Here is a 16,147-nt window from a genome sequence, read left to right as displayed (position 1 = left end):
GGGATGAAGATAACCATATTTTCACACTATGAAGACAACTATGCAAAGATTGGACATTAGATGAATCTCAGCGTAACTCTGAGTTATACCTTGAGGATGCCTATTATGATCCAATAAAGAGAATTTTGTATGGAAGCCTTTGTAGAGTTTTAACTGCTTATCTCAAGTATCTGAGAAGATAAATCTTGCTTGGGACAAGACACCCTCCTAACCATACCGATGGGCTCTGAATCCATTGGTGATGTCCATTTTGCTCTCTGAATTCATGGAGACCTAACCCTAAGTGGATTTGTCCACCAATGGGATTTTCCCATGTATTTCACCTGGAAACATAAATAGGGCAGGATCAAAATGTCTGCACTCTCCTAAGCCTACTGATGTGCAAGGAATCCATTGGCGATGTCCATTTTGCTGTCCAAATTCATGGAGACCTTACCCTAAGTGGATTGGCCCCCCCGATGGGATTTTCTTGTGTATTTTACAAGGAAACTGACAATAGAAATACAATGACTACGGCAAAAGAAAGCAAAAATGGTACGAATAGGTGCTGTGCAACCAAAACCATCTGGAGCTGCACTGAATACCATCAGCATTGACACAATCACCATCAGTCAACTGCAAAAGGCCACTTTACTTGGAACAGCTTACATCTCACTATGATACCTGTAATATTAAACAAGAACCTTTATCGCATGTCCTTAAGAAGTACTAGGTAGGTGGACATATGTGGCAATCCTGTGTAAACCTCTGGCTGACTGTATGACGAGTATAATCATTTGAATTTTGCATTGTCAAATGATTTGGGGGAGGGTGACTTTCCAATAAAGGCGAAAATTGGGGGTATTCTCTGTTTTTGTAAAAAAAAAAAAAAGAATAGAGAATACCCCAATACCTGAGCAAATGGGGAACTCGGTATCCTGTATGAGTCGGAACTGCCTCTTGTGGTCTCTAGAAACTCAGCTGTTTAATGATAGATGACATGTACTGTTTGGAAAGGCTTAGATTAAATCAATTGGCATTACATTAAAAAAGTAAAACAGGTTCCTGTGTAAGTCTTGAAGAATCATCATTAGCGGTTCGGTTTGTTTGGTTTTAGGGTTCAGTGCAATGAAGCATTCTGAACAGTGGTGGGATTCAACATTTTTTTTTACTACAGGTTCTGTGGGCGTGGCTTGCTGGGTGTGGCTTGGGCATGGCTGGGGAAGGATACTGTAAAATCCCCATTCCCTCCCCACCCAACTAACCTGCTTTCCAGCTCCGTTCTCCTGTGCAGGGCAACCAAAGAAGACCCAGCCAATCAGCTGGGACTCGGGAGGCGGAGAATAGATGGGGGCGGGGCCAGTCAGAGGTGGTCTTTGCTGGTTCTCCAAATTACTCAAAATTTCCACTACTGGTTCTCCAGAACCAGTCAGAACCTGCTGAATACCACCTCTGATTTTGAAGCTTATTCAAGGAAAGATGGCTGCCACAAGGAAGAGGGGGCCAACTTACTTACCCAAACACCCCTAGGCAGGAAAAGAAACAATGGATGGAGAGAAGCAATCTAGAACTAAGGAGATCATTTCTAATAGCGAGAACAATTAACCAGTAAGAACAAATTGTCTTCGGAAATTATGGATGCCCCAATACTGGAGGCTTTTAAGGACAGAGTTGACAACCACCTATCAGAAATAGTATAGGTCTCCTACGAGAGCAGGGTGTTGGAATAGATGACCTCAATGGTTCCTTCCAACTTTGTTAACTGTTACTATCTAGGTCTGGAATGAATGGATGGGTGGTTTTCAAACTGACATCATCCCTTTCTATTATCCTTGCTGGTTAGGATCAAATTGGAGTTTTAGGTGAGCAGCATTTTTGAAGGACTATGGTTCTGTATCCCTGGCAAACATCTTCAAGAAGGATTGTTTGAAGCATTAAAATATAGCATGAAGGGCAATGCGGTGCAAGCAAAACATTGAAGTATTGACAGCTTTAGTCAAGCACAAATTCCTATGGCTTATTTTAGGCTTTGCAGCTATAAAAGCACATCAGAAGACAGCTAACACTGATGGGTGTGAAAAATACATTGCCCTTTAACACCCATTAATTTTCAGATAGAAATATTGAAGGACTTTTCATTCTGGTTTCCTAAATTATCCCAACTATTTTTTCTACAGTGGGTGACAGGTAATATGAACATAAAATGATTTCAGTTCTCCAAAACGCTGGTCCTTCCATAATCCAAGGAACATCACAGACAAGCTGGGAGGTTTGGAGACCACTTGCAATTTTCAATAGTTCATGGGGGGGTAGAAAGAATTGTGGAAGGAAGGAAGGTTCAAGTTCTTAAAAATCTTTTCTGTGGAGGTCTGGAGTGGTATGGATGCTTTTCAAGATATGTTGAAATAGAATCGTGTCAAACTCAATCGATGTCTTGCGTTTTACAGCCTTGGATGAAAATCAGTCTTAAGTCTGTTGATTTGAGAAACTCTCTTTGCATTCTTCCTTCTCCTTTTCATTCTTTTTATATCTGGAAGGATGCCCGAACGACCCTCCCCTTAAGAGGCTGAGGGGGCCGAAAATTATTCACCATTGGGATTTTTTCATCTTCCTCTGTCGTAAAAAGGAGACTTCTGAATTTCTCCATCTGTAAACACACAAGAGATGGCATTACAGCTAGAAACACAGTCTGTAACAATGCTAACAAGCAAATGATACTAAAGAAAACAGCACTTGCCTCATTTTTTTTATTTCATTCTGTTCATCCAGTCATAACTCATAACTAGGTTATTCATCTACTGTTATTTGGGCTTTTTTTGTTTTGCAACAGATTTGCAAAATTTGATTTAAACAATTAATGCATCCTAACAGCCAAAGAAATACACAAAAAAAGTCTACAATGTACACACAAACCTGAGATATAGCAACACACACAAAAAAGAAATTTATAGAAGGCCTAAGTACTGTAGTTAAAGAGGAAAACAATTTCACTGGAAACTCAACATAACCCAGCTTATGGCAATCAAAACATGCTTAAAAGACATTTTTCCCTCAAAGATTACATTTAGAAATGATGAGAATAATCTAACAGATATACAATCAATTTGAGCTACAGTTAAACAAATGATCTGTGACCAAGGGAAGCCCATGTCGGTTCGGTTCTTTCTACAGATGTTAAATGTAGGTGGGCAACCTTAAGATCCTACTCTCTCTTTTCTTGGTTTTCAGTCTTTATAAAGAATGTTTTAAATATGCAAACCTGGGCAACTCCTTTTCTTAATCTCACAGTGCTCTTTAAGACCACCCTTCTATGATTTGCCAGAAAAATCAAATACAGATAGTCCTCAACTTATAGCAATTCATTTAGTGACCGTTGGAAGTTACAACAGAACTAAAAAAAGTGACTTATCCCTTTGGCCACATGATTGAAATTCAGACAGTTGGCAACTGTCAGAAAATCCTTTATCCACAAACAAATCTTCGGATTGATACCCAAATTGGACATTTTAAGAAGCACACAACCTGTTGGGTAGAATGGTATTAAAAGCAGAACTATAATCCACAAATAACAGCCTTGCCTATGTTCCCTGTGTTCCAAATGATTCAATACAGTATGGACAACAATAGACGTAGCATCATCAGTTGACCTGTTACTCCTATATGCAAATTGGCATGGGTCCAAAGTGGAAGACTAGCCTTAATGTAGTTCAGCACCAGTCTCTCAAAACATTTCATGATAACAGATGTCATACAAAGCTTCTCCTCTGGTAATACTGATTTGCAAACTATGGCATTCAAATCCTTTGCTAGACCAATACTTGAATTCAGTTCTGGTGTCTGGAATCCGCACTGTATATCAGACATAAATACAATTGAGCGATTCCAGAAGAGTACTACATGCCTCTGTTTGCAACAGAATACCCTACACCAGCATACTTGAGATTCTAGGCTTAGACAACCTTGAACTACCCCAGCTAAAATTGGACTTAAGCACAGTACAGAAAATCATGTTTCGGTGTCTTACCAGTTAAAGAATATTTCAGATTTAACTACAACAACACAAGAGCACACAACAGATATAAACTAAATGTAAACCACTCCAAACTCAATTGCAGGAAGTACGATTTCAGCAACAGAATGGTCAATGTCTGGAACTTACTACCTAATTCTGTTGTCACCTACTCAAACCCCCACTCCTTTACCCTCAAACTAACCTCTATTGACCTCACCCCATTCCTAAGAGGTCTGTAAGGGGTGTGCATAAGCGCACAACCATGCCTACCGTCCCTGTCCTATTATCCTCAATTATTAGTTCCTATTTCTTATATTTAAACTTAGGTTTATTCTTATTTCTATTGTATTGTAAGCTTTTGACAAAATAAATAAATAAATGCTACTGGTCTATAATTATTGAGAGATACCACTACTGTCTGCTTAGGGACTGACACTATAAGAAGAAGAAGAAGCGATCACACGACCTCAGGACACTGCAACTATCATAAATATGAGTCAGTTGAATTTGAATTTGACTTAACTGTCCCCCTTACCAACAGAAATGTTAGGTTCAATAGTTGTGATCGTAAGTTGAGGACTATCTCTGTCAACAATGTTCATTCCCTGCGGATTTTCAATGGAACTCGTCTCCCTGCATAAATAAACATACCTCTAAATCCCTCTCTAAAATGATGATAATTTTTTAAAATCGTGGAGAAAAATAAAATCCATTTCTTTGGATAGGATAGCTAAACCTTTTGCAGCTTGGATGCTGAAAGTGCATTTCTAGGAGAATAAATGCTTTTTTAAAAAAATTCAGCGTTTTCTCCTGATAACATTCGGGAAAAATATTTTCCGTAAACATCAGACATCTACATTCTCATCACTCACCCGCAAGATTTACCTGTTTCTCTGATATTTGGATAGCTTCCTTCAGTACTATCCAGGTGACACTCTCGTGGAGAGGTGGCGTGGTCAAAGATCCGGCATAAGTCCAGTACTTTTTGCCAGCGGGAAGCAGAGTGCTTGGGTTGAAAGATCTGAATTCAGCTTTTGTTCCCTAGGAGAAGTTTCAACAAGAAGGAGAACGTGTTATTTGATGTTTGGGGTTTTATTTTTTAAAAATTTAAGAAACAACTTCACTGGAGAAAGTAACTACTATATGTTTGGAAGAGTTAGCGAAAAAAGGAAACCAGGCCGACACATGGCTGGATACCCTCAAAGCTGACACCAGCCAGATCATAAAAAAAAATGCAAAGAAGTAATGCAAGATTGGAAGACATTGGAGAGACCTGGCTCAGAGACTCACCAAGAGTCAGGCATGACTGAATGGATAACATCATCATCAACATCATGACAAGACTAAAGATGCAAACAAAAATGATTTAAAAAAAAAATCTTGGAAACTACAGAAAACAAAAACGAGACAAGCAAAACCCCCAAAGCACTAACAGAACTAAAAAGTTGGGTCCATGCTGAACTGGTGAAGAAAAAGAAAGAGACACAAAATAATTCTGTGATATGGAATGATCTAAGAAAAAAACAAAAACCCAAAACCAGATTCCTTACCAGAAGCCACTGTAATTTTTTTTTGCTCTGAAAGCTTAAAAGAATTTTATAAAAGTTAGAAAACTTGGATGGTTTTTTGCATGAATAATGTAATATCATTCACATCCAGGCTCCAAAATAAAATTTAAAAAACCCAATACCTTAGGTGTCAGTTTTGAATTATGATGATACAGCTAAAAGAATACTTGAAGCAGGTGCAGAAAATCTAAGCATCAAGATAAATATATAGACATGCACATTTCTATAAATATTAGAGCTTGCACAGTTTAATTGGATTTAACTTCCATAATTCACTTAAGCACAATTGATTTCCATAGGTTACTTTCAAGATTCTGGATTCAATCTAAAATGTCCAGCCAGAACCCAAGTATAATATCCCTTCCTCTTGTTATCACAAAACTTAACCTTTCTGGTCTATGCAAGAGATGTGTAGTGTTGGATTTGATTCCATGAACTTGCCTGGAGAAGGCAGGGCCAGAAATGTAGCATCTGTCTGAGCTCCATAAAATAGCTGTGTCTTCATCAGGAAAAGCTGCTGCTGCTTTGAAGAATTCCAGATGGTTGCCATGTCTCAACCTTCATGAGCTCTGAAGCACCTATTCAAGTCTACTTCCTCTTTAAAAGTAGTATTGAGGAAAGACAGTAGAAGGAAAACTCCAATATCTACTGTAGAATTTTATTATACGGTCATGTGATTTGTCTCTCCCTTTCTTCCCTATCATATCTCAGGTTCACTGAAATTCTGTTGTAAAGTTAGATATTAAACTTCTGTCGAGTTTGAATCAGGTCAAAATAGGGTTGATAGTTTGTAGTTCAAAATATAATGGAAACCCATCCACTCAACTCGGCATACTGTTTGAATCAGACCATTACAATAAACCATGATACTTTGTAGAAGACAGTAGACATCCTTCTGAAGAATGTCTTATTCAGCCTAGAAGTTCTCAAGAAGTTCTGATTTGATTCCAAACACTATTGAGAAAGTGGTTGGAGTTTGTCCACAGGGAGCCTTGGAAGAAATAGATTAACTGGATCTCTTCTAGTGATGTTGCAGGTCAAGGCATATCTAACCACTGGCTCAAAATGTCCATAACAGAAGGGTGAGCATAACAGTCAAAAACTTAATAAGAAATAATGTCAACATTCATGTCCATATAATTCAAGAGCAATCTACGTTGAAAACTTACTTTAAATTTGACCATATAGAAGGCGTCAGTCAATCGGTTCATAGAAGTATGTTCTTCTCCAACCTAAATGTTGAAAAGGCCAGAGAAGAGACAATATGAAAGTAGAGGCAATTACAATACAGAGTAAGTAAATGATTTCTTCAGTCTATGACCATGATGGCAAACCTATGGCACGTGTGCCCAAAGTGGCATGTGGAGCCATGTTGCGTGGCGTTGCCCGTTCCTCTTCTGGGTTTCTGGTGCACGTGCATGCAATGATCAGCTGGCCTTCGTGCCTGCAGCCGTGCCGGAAACTGGAAGAGCTGGCCTTCCATTTTCTGGCAGGGGCACGCATGCAGGCTAGCTGATTGTCACGCGTGCATGCGTGCCAGTAACTGGAAGACTAAGTGGTCATTGCGCATGTGCATGCTGGAAACCAGAAGTTGATTTCCTGTCACGCGCATACCCCTGGGCAGTTCCTCTTCTGGGTTGTGGCCCCAATGAGTGAGCGCTTGCATGCTCCCTTTTGGATACTTGTTGCTGAAAAGGTTCACCATGACTTGTAGGCTTCTGCTCTACCCACTACTTTTGAAACGATTCAGCTTTTTAGAAACACTCTGAGGTTACAATAAATGGGAAGGAGAGTCACGATTACACCTTTCTTTTCCCAATGCCTGGAATGACTTTCTGAGGTCAGTGTGCCTAAAATGCCACCAACACACTCACTCATATTCCTCTTGTGCAAAGCCATGCTTTGGGCACTACTCTCTCTTAACCCAGTTCACTTCCCAGTTTTGTTCACTTGGGAAAAATAGGAGGAAAGAGCATTAGGTACCTTGCTTGGAGTTGTACCCTACCGAAAGGTGGAATATCAATCAAAACATATCAATGATTCGATAAAATAAGTACATAAAATATCCTTTCAGACGTGATTGCCTCCTGGTGTACATTTTCAAGATTCAAAGCCTGTTCATGTCTGCAGAGAGAGGAAACTTGTTTTGCATTGCAGACTTTGTAGAAGACTCGTGTTAGCTGAAAGGGCCAAAATTTTCAGCAGGAGCCCTTTCCAACTAACAGATTTTATTAACAGTTACGAGCTGCGCTACACCTTTTAATAAAATTGTTCGTTGGAAATGTGTTACTATCTGGATTCTTCTGGATTTGCGGTTGTTTATCCTTTTACACTGACACTGTTCACCTTTTGTGTTAAGCTATGTACCTCATGAGGGTTTGCTGAAGAGAGCAAACCACTGTTGTTGTTTTTTTACTTAATGCAAGCCATAAGCCAGGATTTTCAGAAGGACTAACTTTACTTAACATATTGGGGGGAAAAAACAATCACATGATGGCAAAGGAAAGGTGTGACCTCAAATGCTATAAACCATGGGGTGTTCAATCTTGGCAACTTTACATTCTGTGGACTTCAATTCCAGAATTCTGGGAGTTGAAGTCCACAAGTTTTAAAGTTGCCAAGGGTTGGACACCCTTGCTGTACATCATGTGCTGATGGGTGATAAGCATATATAACACATACAGGATGCTGAGGCTCTCACCTCTAAGAAAACCCCAATCACGGCAAGGCCATCTGGGGCAGCTACAGCTTCTCCAAATGTTGTGTATTTCTTGGCATTCCAGTGCACTAAGTGGAGCTGGGGAGGAGAATCAGACAACGCCGTTATCCAAAACATAAACATACAAGCTCTTGCTTTTCCTATCCCTGACCACATCAAACAGGTGAACTGAACGTATTGCTTTGTCCCAAAAAGAAAGTTGAATTTTTGGAAGGTCCAGTAACATTGGCAGATAGTTGTATTTTTTACCAGGTAAGTCAGGGGAAAATGAGAAGGAAAGTGTATAGAGTAGCCAACTCCCAATTTCCCAGCCAGCCAATTCTTTAACCATTCTGGTTGGGGAATTCTGGGAGTTGTCCACACTTCTTAAAGTCACCAGAGCTGAGAATTAAAAATATGAGCTTAGATCAGTGACTGCTACTAAATCCAGCCACTGGATTCACATAGAGGAAAAATAAAGGAACAAGATTTGCAGGATAATTAACATCTAATGGAAAAGGAAGTCCTAAAAACAGAAGATCCCAAAAAGATTCAAGAACGGGAGGTCTGACAACATAAATGCAGTTTGCTTACGTGTGGTTTGATATATTAAGTGATCCTACTGTAATTTCCAAACCATAGTTTATGAATAAGCATGTGAACCCAGCCAACGGTCAATAAACCATGGTTAAACGTGTAAAATTTTACTTGTGTGAAATTAACTTTTTTAAATTGGCTACTTGCTGTTTTTCACATTCTTGCTAAATTAAACAATGTATGATAAAGAACAGGCCTAATATATCCATTTTTTACACAGAACTACTAAAATAACTTTATTTTTTAGGTGAGTGTATATCTACACCAGGCACAAAGCTTTGCTTTTAGAAAACTGGAGAAAATTCAGCAATTTTTGGCTAATCTGAACGGTCCACAGATCCTTCCATCTCCTTTATGCTTTTGTATTTTGCACAGCTTTGCTCTTTCAATGTTCATATCAACTCACCTCGCAAGGAAAAGATTTCCCATTAATGGTATGTTCAGATCCAGACTTCTGGCTTGTCCCCCAGTGAAAATGGAATTGTTTCAGCCTATAAGGATTTTCCAAGGGGCCTCCACTGATAGCTGGAACCCAAACAGAAAGCAGAAATAGATAGGTGTTCCTATAGCAATAGCAATAGCAGTAAGACTTATATACTGCTTCATGGTGCTTTACAGCTACTACATTAGAGTAGTAACAATCGTATTCCTTTCTTCCCATCTCCCTTGGCCAAATGCTTGTGACAAAAGGGCAGCTGCTGCAATGGTTAAGGCACCCAGTTAGAAACTGGGAGACCTGAATTCTAGTCCCGTCTTAGGCACCAAATCAGCTGGGTGACCTTAAGCCAGTTCTTCTCATTCGGCTCTATGAAATAGGCAATGGAAACCCACTTCCAAGATCTTGCCAGGAAAATTGTAGGAACTAGCCCAGGCAGTCATCAGGAGTCAAAAATGGACTTGAAAAATCAAAACAGAAGTGAAAAACTAAAGGGATTACAATAAGAGAGTTTCTGTAACGGAAGACCAGAACACTTTCTAGATTTACAGTTTTATTTACAACACACGGCAGTGTACGAGCAGAAACAAAAACGGCCCTTTTTCAAAACGGTAGGTTTTGCCTCCCAAAACCCAGAGAGTTCCATATTGTACCATATTAAGCCAGTTTGCTTAACCAGAGTTTATTGAGTATGTAACCATTGTCTAGTTTCACACCACAGCCACGAACGTTGCAATGCTTTCTTACCTTCTTTGGAAGCGCAAATGCGACAACACTCAGGATCATCCACAGAAGCCCTGACTTCCAGATGCCCAATTCCATAGTCCAAAATTATTTTAATTGCTGGGGCTGAACGCTCTGGCTGAAATCCGTGCGAAGTCATCCATTTTAGTGCCTTCAAGGGCACCAAGTCTTAATGCTGTGCTGAGACCTGCAGTTTTTCCCCTTGCAAAAGAGGCTTTTGATGTATTAGCTCATTCTCAAGATGCCTGAGAAACTTTCCAATGGCTACATCCTGCGTATCAGTTCCACCTGAATAGCCTTAAAGACGGAATACCTTTCTGAATGATCACTGGAATGCCGATTAATCTTGGAGCTATTATCTATTTCTCTTGTTTGTTTTACAAATTGTGGTGGTTGTAGATTAAATTTTGCGTAAAAAGCTGGCGGTGTGTATGTGTTTGTGTGGAGATTTTAAAAATCAATAAATTGCTCACCTGTTTTGTCATCAACATCCTTGAAATCCACCATGACTGAATGCCCGTTGTTGGAGATGCCAAGAGATGAATCCGATCCATAGGAAATACTAAGAGGCTTCAAACTGGGGTCAAAGATAGCTTGCGTGGAGATGATATCAATTGGAGATTGACGGCTGCCTTGGGCAATGGGATAAGACTTATACCATTGAGAAGGTCCTTTGGGGAGGAAGAAAGAACAGTTAAGAATGTAAGCTAGAAGTTTCAAAATCGTGTTCCTCTTCCCCTACAGTTTTGGAGTCCTAGTTGTTTAAAGTTAGTAGAGAACTCTTTTGCTGAGGGGATCCCAATAGCAAAACATTGCAAGTTGAGAAGGAGGATTCTTTGCTTACAAAAGTTACAGCTGCAACTCCTGGCATTTCCTGTGAAAAGATTTGGAATTGGGGCAGGAGATAGGAGAGATTTATGGAGATCAGCCACTGTCAAATGATGATAAACGGGACATACTTTTAAGACACAGACTTCTGCTTGTTCAGAGTGCAAACCATAAAGCTGTTTCCTGATTACATCTCATAAAGTTGATAGTGATATCTTTGGCAGAGACGTAAATCTAACGTGCAATTCATCAAGATAAAATGCTCACTGTTAAAACTACTACTACTATATGTTAACTAGAATCCTTATCTCTTTTTGCCTGGTTTGGGATGAGTTTTAGTACAGATAGTCTTTGACTTACAACAGTTCCTTTAGTGACCATTGGAAGTTTCAACGGCATTGAAAAAAGTGACTTATGACCAGGGGGCGATTCAAAATTTTTAACAACCGGTTCTGTGAGCATGGCTTAGGTGGTGGGCGTGGCTTGGTGGTCATGTGACTGGGTGGACGTGGCTTGGTGGTCATGTTGTTGGCGAGGTGCGGCCAACTCAATATCACATTGAGGCACGCATCTTCTCGCCGGGCCTCTCATGACTGTAGGGATGCTGCAACAGTCATAAGTGTGAAAAATGGTCATAAGTCACTTTTTTCAGTGCCATTGTAACTTTGAATGGTCACTCCACACAAGCAAAGTACCAGCAAAGGAGGGAGAAAAAAAAACTCCATTCCTGAGACAGGAAGTCTAGTCCTGCCAAGAATGTAATAAGGTTAACGGAGAGGCAGTTTCTGTAAGCAACACCAGAATGTTTCCTTCCTGCCTTCCTTACAGGATTAGGCCAGTAATTTCTTCTAACAACTGGTTCTCTGAACTGCTTAGAATGTTAACAACTGGTTCTAGTGAATAGGTGCAAATGGTAGAATCCCACCCCTGCTTATGAACATTTTTCAGACTTACGACCCTTGCAGCATCCCCAAAGTCACGTGATTTACATTCAGATCCTTGAGAAGTGGTTCATATTTATGACGGTTGGAATGTCCCAGGGCTATCTGATAACCTTTTGTGACTTTCTGATAATGGGGAAGCTAGATTCACCCAACAACCATGTTGCCAATTTAACAATTGCAATGATTCACTCAAACGTGGCAAGAAAAGTCATAAAATGGTGGCAAAACTCACCTAACAAATTTCTCACTTAGCAACATAAATTTTTGGCTCAATTGTGGTCATAAGTCAAGGACTACCTGTATCTCTAAATCCACCAGGAGGGATCTGGTCTGCTCTCTTTCCTCTTTCTGGGGTCCAAACGCTTCTGCCCAAGACTTACATCTTGATTAGAGGAAGAAGAGGTCTTAGATGAAAGTCCACCCAGGAAGTGGTACTCAAAGGCTAATTGAGATCTACTGTGAACAAACAAATGCCTGCAGACTCATAACATTTTATAGATAATCTAGGTTTGTGCATGATTATGTGTGGACATGTTATACCTGCCTTGCTCTGCCTACAGGTCAGTTCCAAGATCTCAAGCCAATGGCCTAAGAACTTTGCTTGGTCCTTGGTGCTCTCTGAGCTTGGTTGTTTTCTTGCAGACCTTTCATTACCCAAACTAGGTGACACCATCAGGGCTAGATCTTATCACTCAACTGGTCTGAGATAAGCCACAAAGAACAAGTCCCCTACAGAACTCAATAGTACTGACTGATACCTGCCTTCAACCCTGGATCAGTATCCTCAATTACCCCTGAAAGCATTAGGTATATAGTTACTCCTCCAACATCCTCTTGCCATCTCCTGCCCTGAAATAGTTGCCTTCTTAAGACTAATGGTATGTAGTCGCTCCTAACGTTAAGGTAAGTCACTCTTCTTCTGGGCCAAGTATTTGTTTCCGATGCCTTATTTTTAAAAACGTGACCTATTCCTTAATCAGCATTAGAGCACCCATGTTCTATCGACTTTTTCCCCTGGTTTGATTAGCATACAGAATAATGTTTGGTCAGCATTGCTTGCAAGCATCTTTTTAATGGTTTCTGCATTTGGAAAAGCCGATAGAAAAGGACCCCAGTTCAGCAAAAGTACTGAGTTACTTTTTTCTTCCTAATAAGAGACCTGAACAAAAAGACCCAAACGTCCCCTGATGTTACCAAAAAATTAAAGGTTAACTCTTTCATTCCCTGATGCATATTGCCCGATGGTAGTGGGAATGGGATGTAGGAATAAAGCCAAGCAGTGCAATATAATTATATTGAATGGAAGGAAGAAAAGATGGGATGCAGTAAAGAAGGGAAAAAAAGAGAAGGGGAAGGGTTGTGCAAATCACCTACCATCTTTCTGGCCGTATCCCCAGCAGTTATGGCCTGTCATTATGTGGGTTGCTTTCTTCTGCTTGGCTGCCAGATCATTTAATCCAAGCGCATCAGCTTACCTGCATTTATAATAGCTCACTTGCAGGACAGTGTTCGGCTCTTAAAGAGACAGCAGCAAATACTTCTTGTAGATTTTTACATGCTTTCAAACTGCTAGGTTGACAGAAGCTGGGACACTTTGCACCACTTAGAATTGATGTGCATGTGCGTGCATCGAACTAGGGCATTTTTCCTTCATGTGCAGATTACGGATTGTCATTCTTCAGGTTAAGGAGGCCCATCAACAAGGACAGCATGGCACTTTGGTGTGTGGTTGGGACATTTCTGCTCTGAAGAAGTCTTACGGATGGGTTGATTACCCTAAGGTGATTAATAGTTCTGCTGAATTTAAAGCCAGTTGGGGAGCAGAACCAAGGATGTTTTTTCATTGTTCAAAACACAGTTGGGATTCAAAACACATTGTTCAAAACACACTTGGGGCAGAATGGGGATTTCTGGTTGATATGGAATGAAGGGTTGGTGGACAGTAGTACCTATAAATTAGCACAAGAAACAATGTTTTGCATTTGTTTTAAACCTAAGCCAATATTTTGTACCATTTGAAAATATTTCGTACCATTTTTACATTTATTATAGACTTTATTATAGGACAGACTGCTGTATGGTAAATAAATAACTTTATTATAGACTGAAACTTTTCTGAACCGCAGTCCATTTTATAATTTCACCTGGAATTATGGCGTAATAAAAGCAGCTGCTTTAAGTGTCCAAAGACTTCTGGATAACAGACCAGTATAAATAAACAAAGGGATGGTTTTGGCTTTGCTTTCATGTGTAAGACAGGCATTAATATTAAAGTTTCCCTTGCACAATAAATAGACTTGATGGGTCAGCATTATATGCACATCAAGCCAATTGCATCTTAGTCAAAGTATGGATTAAATGCAAAATGCAAAGGTAAATTATATATTGTTTTTAGGACCTTCTGAATGGATGTTACATCTTGCAGGACATGTATAAACTTTTCTGACAAAGATGCTGGTCAACCTGCAAAGGTTTGTGTGCGTGTGTATGTGTGTGTGTGTGTTGTGTGTATATACACATGCACACATTTTATGAACTAAAGTCTCATCACTACATTAAAGGACAAATTAGCCTCCACAGCACACACCAATACTGTCCTTGAACAAGAGCAATAATGTGAATTTAGTTCCTCCTATGTTATTATCTCTTAGTCAAGAGTAAGGTGTTATAAAACAATTTATCACTGGATTCGTTAATGAGAAACACCATTTCAACAGCCAATTTTGAAGTATATGTGTGGGAACAGTGGTCTGGTTTGTGAAGCAATTTATACATTTTAGTCCAGAGATGCTCAATCTGAGTCTGCTTTGGCATTGCTGCCATTGAGCTATTAATTCAGTTTTTAATGGGATATAATAAAATGAACAAGTACTTGGTCAAGGAGTATCTTATTAACTTTAATATTAATTTTAAAAGGTAAGATTTCCCTCACACATATGTGCCGGTCGTTTCCGGCACTGGGGGGCAGTGCTCATCTCCGTTACAAAGCCGAAGAGCCAGCGCTGTTCGAAGATGTCTCCGTGGTCATGTGGCCGGCATGACTAAACACCAAAGGTGCACAGAATGCTGTTACCTTCCCACCAAAGTGGTCCCTATTTTTCTACTTGCATTTTTACATGCTAGGTTGGCAGAAGCTGGGACAAGTAATGGGAGCTCAGTCTATTACGCAGTGCTTAGGGATTCGAACCGCTGAACTGCTGACCTTTCTGATCGACAAGCAGTGTCATAGCCATTGAGCCACAGCACCCTAATTATTATACTCTCTCTCTCTCTCTCTCTCTCTCTATCTTATATCTCCATTATTAATACGCAGTTACCCTATTTTTCAAGTGCAGGTGATAGGTTTCATTGACCTCCGGTCCATGAAGTTGCCTAATCCCTCCTGCTATGGTTGATTTAATAAACCATGGTTAAACATGGTTTGGTATAACATACAGATTAAGAGTTACACAGGGTCATTGCTTTCAACTGGAGTGCAGTGGAAGAATTTGACTACACCGTGATAAATATGCTCTGCTTGAGAATTTTTTCTATGAGCAATTTTGAAATTGTTTTCTGTCTCTTTCTTTAGGTTACTCTGAAATTCATTTTATTGTCTGAGCTACTATAGGAATATTCATTCATGTTGCTCTAAAGAATGTTGCATGAGCTGCTTCTTTATTATATACCTGTAATTATAGACAAATGTCACCCACCCCAATAAATGTTCTATTTAATTGGTGTTTATACTGCTTTCCCTATCAAGAATGATATTTTGAAGTAGAGAACATAATATTTTAAAATTTATAATTATAAAAATGTGATATAATCCCACAGTAATTGCAAATATAATTATAAACTATAATTGTAATTATAAACAATTTCATTTAATTCCAGGGATTCTGGAATAAATATCTCAAAATAGTATTCATAGCATACACTTAAGGCTGGGTTTGCCAATAAGCCATGGTTTGTTTCAAGCATGATATGGTTTAGTTCATCCAACATACTGATGCCAAAACCAACAAAAATGTACAGTAGGTCTTTGTGTGATGCAGGAACCAGGTCAATTTAACTTTGTTATAACGTTATCTGTATTTTATTAATTTGACTTTTTTTTCCAGATGACATTTTAAGAGTCAAGAGTTTTTGTTTAAACTTTACCATATCCTATACGTGTCTTGATGTCTATTAATTTGCCTGATCAAAAGCCAATTTGGACAGAAAAATTTGGGTTATGACAACATTCACCAAACTGATTTGCTTCGGGCAGCATCAGTCTTTCCCCTTCCTTTTTAAATACATTTGGACCCACCTTTCTTTGTGGTCAACAAAGTTTTGAATTCTGATTCCATCAGGATC

The 16,147-nt window shown here is 39.4% G+C and overlaps 1 protein-coding gene across 2 annotated transcripts; it reads right to left on the bottom strand.

The window, feature by feature from the left end:
* Window positions 1-863: 863 nt before the first annotated feature.
* CA7 (carbonic anhydrase 7) lies at window positions 864-13,262 on the bottom strand. Of its 2 annotated transcripts, none has more exons than XM_087940586.1 (7): window positions 13,181-13,262; window positions 10,508-10,705; window positions 9,261-9,379; window positions 8,261-8,356; window positions 6,729-6,791; window positions 4,864-5,032; window positions 864-2,626 (listed from the first exon to the last, which is right to left on the bottom strand). In XM_087940586.1, the coding sequence occupies exons 1-7, from the start codon at window positions 13,218-13,220 to the stop codon at window positions 2,583-2,585; spliced, it is 729 nt and encodes a 242-aa protein (XP_087796712.1). In that variant the 5' UTR covers window positions 13,221-13,262; the 3' UTR covers window positions 864-2,582. The 2 variants fall into 2 exon arrangements, with proteins under 2 accessions (XP_087796712.1, XP_026574865.1); XM_026719080.2 differs by having other exon boundaries at window positions 4,877-5,032.
* Window positions 13,263-16,147: the final 2,885 nt, after the last annotated feature.

This window comes from Pseudonaja textilis, chromosome 11, assembly GCF_049901715.1.
Source record: "Pseudonaja textilis isolate UNSWEBS1 chromosome 11, rPseTex1.2, whole genome shotgun sequence".
Classification (NCBI taxonomy): domain Eukaryota; kingdom Metazoa; phylum Chordata; class Lepidosauria; order Squamata; family Elapidae; genus Pseudonaja; species Pseudonaja textilis.
The sequence above is the reverse complement of the archived record's forward strand: the minus strand, read 5'-3'. Positions and strand labels throughout refer to the sequence as shown.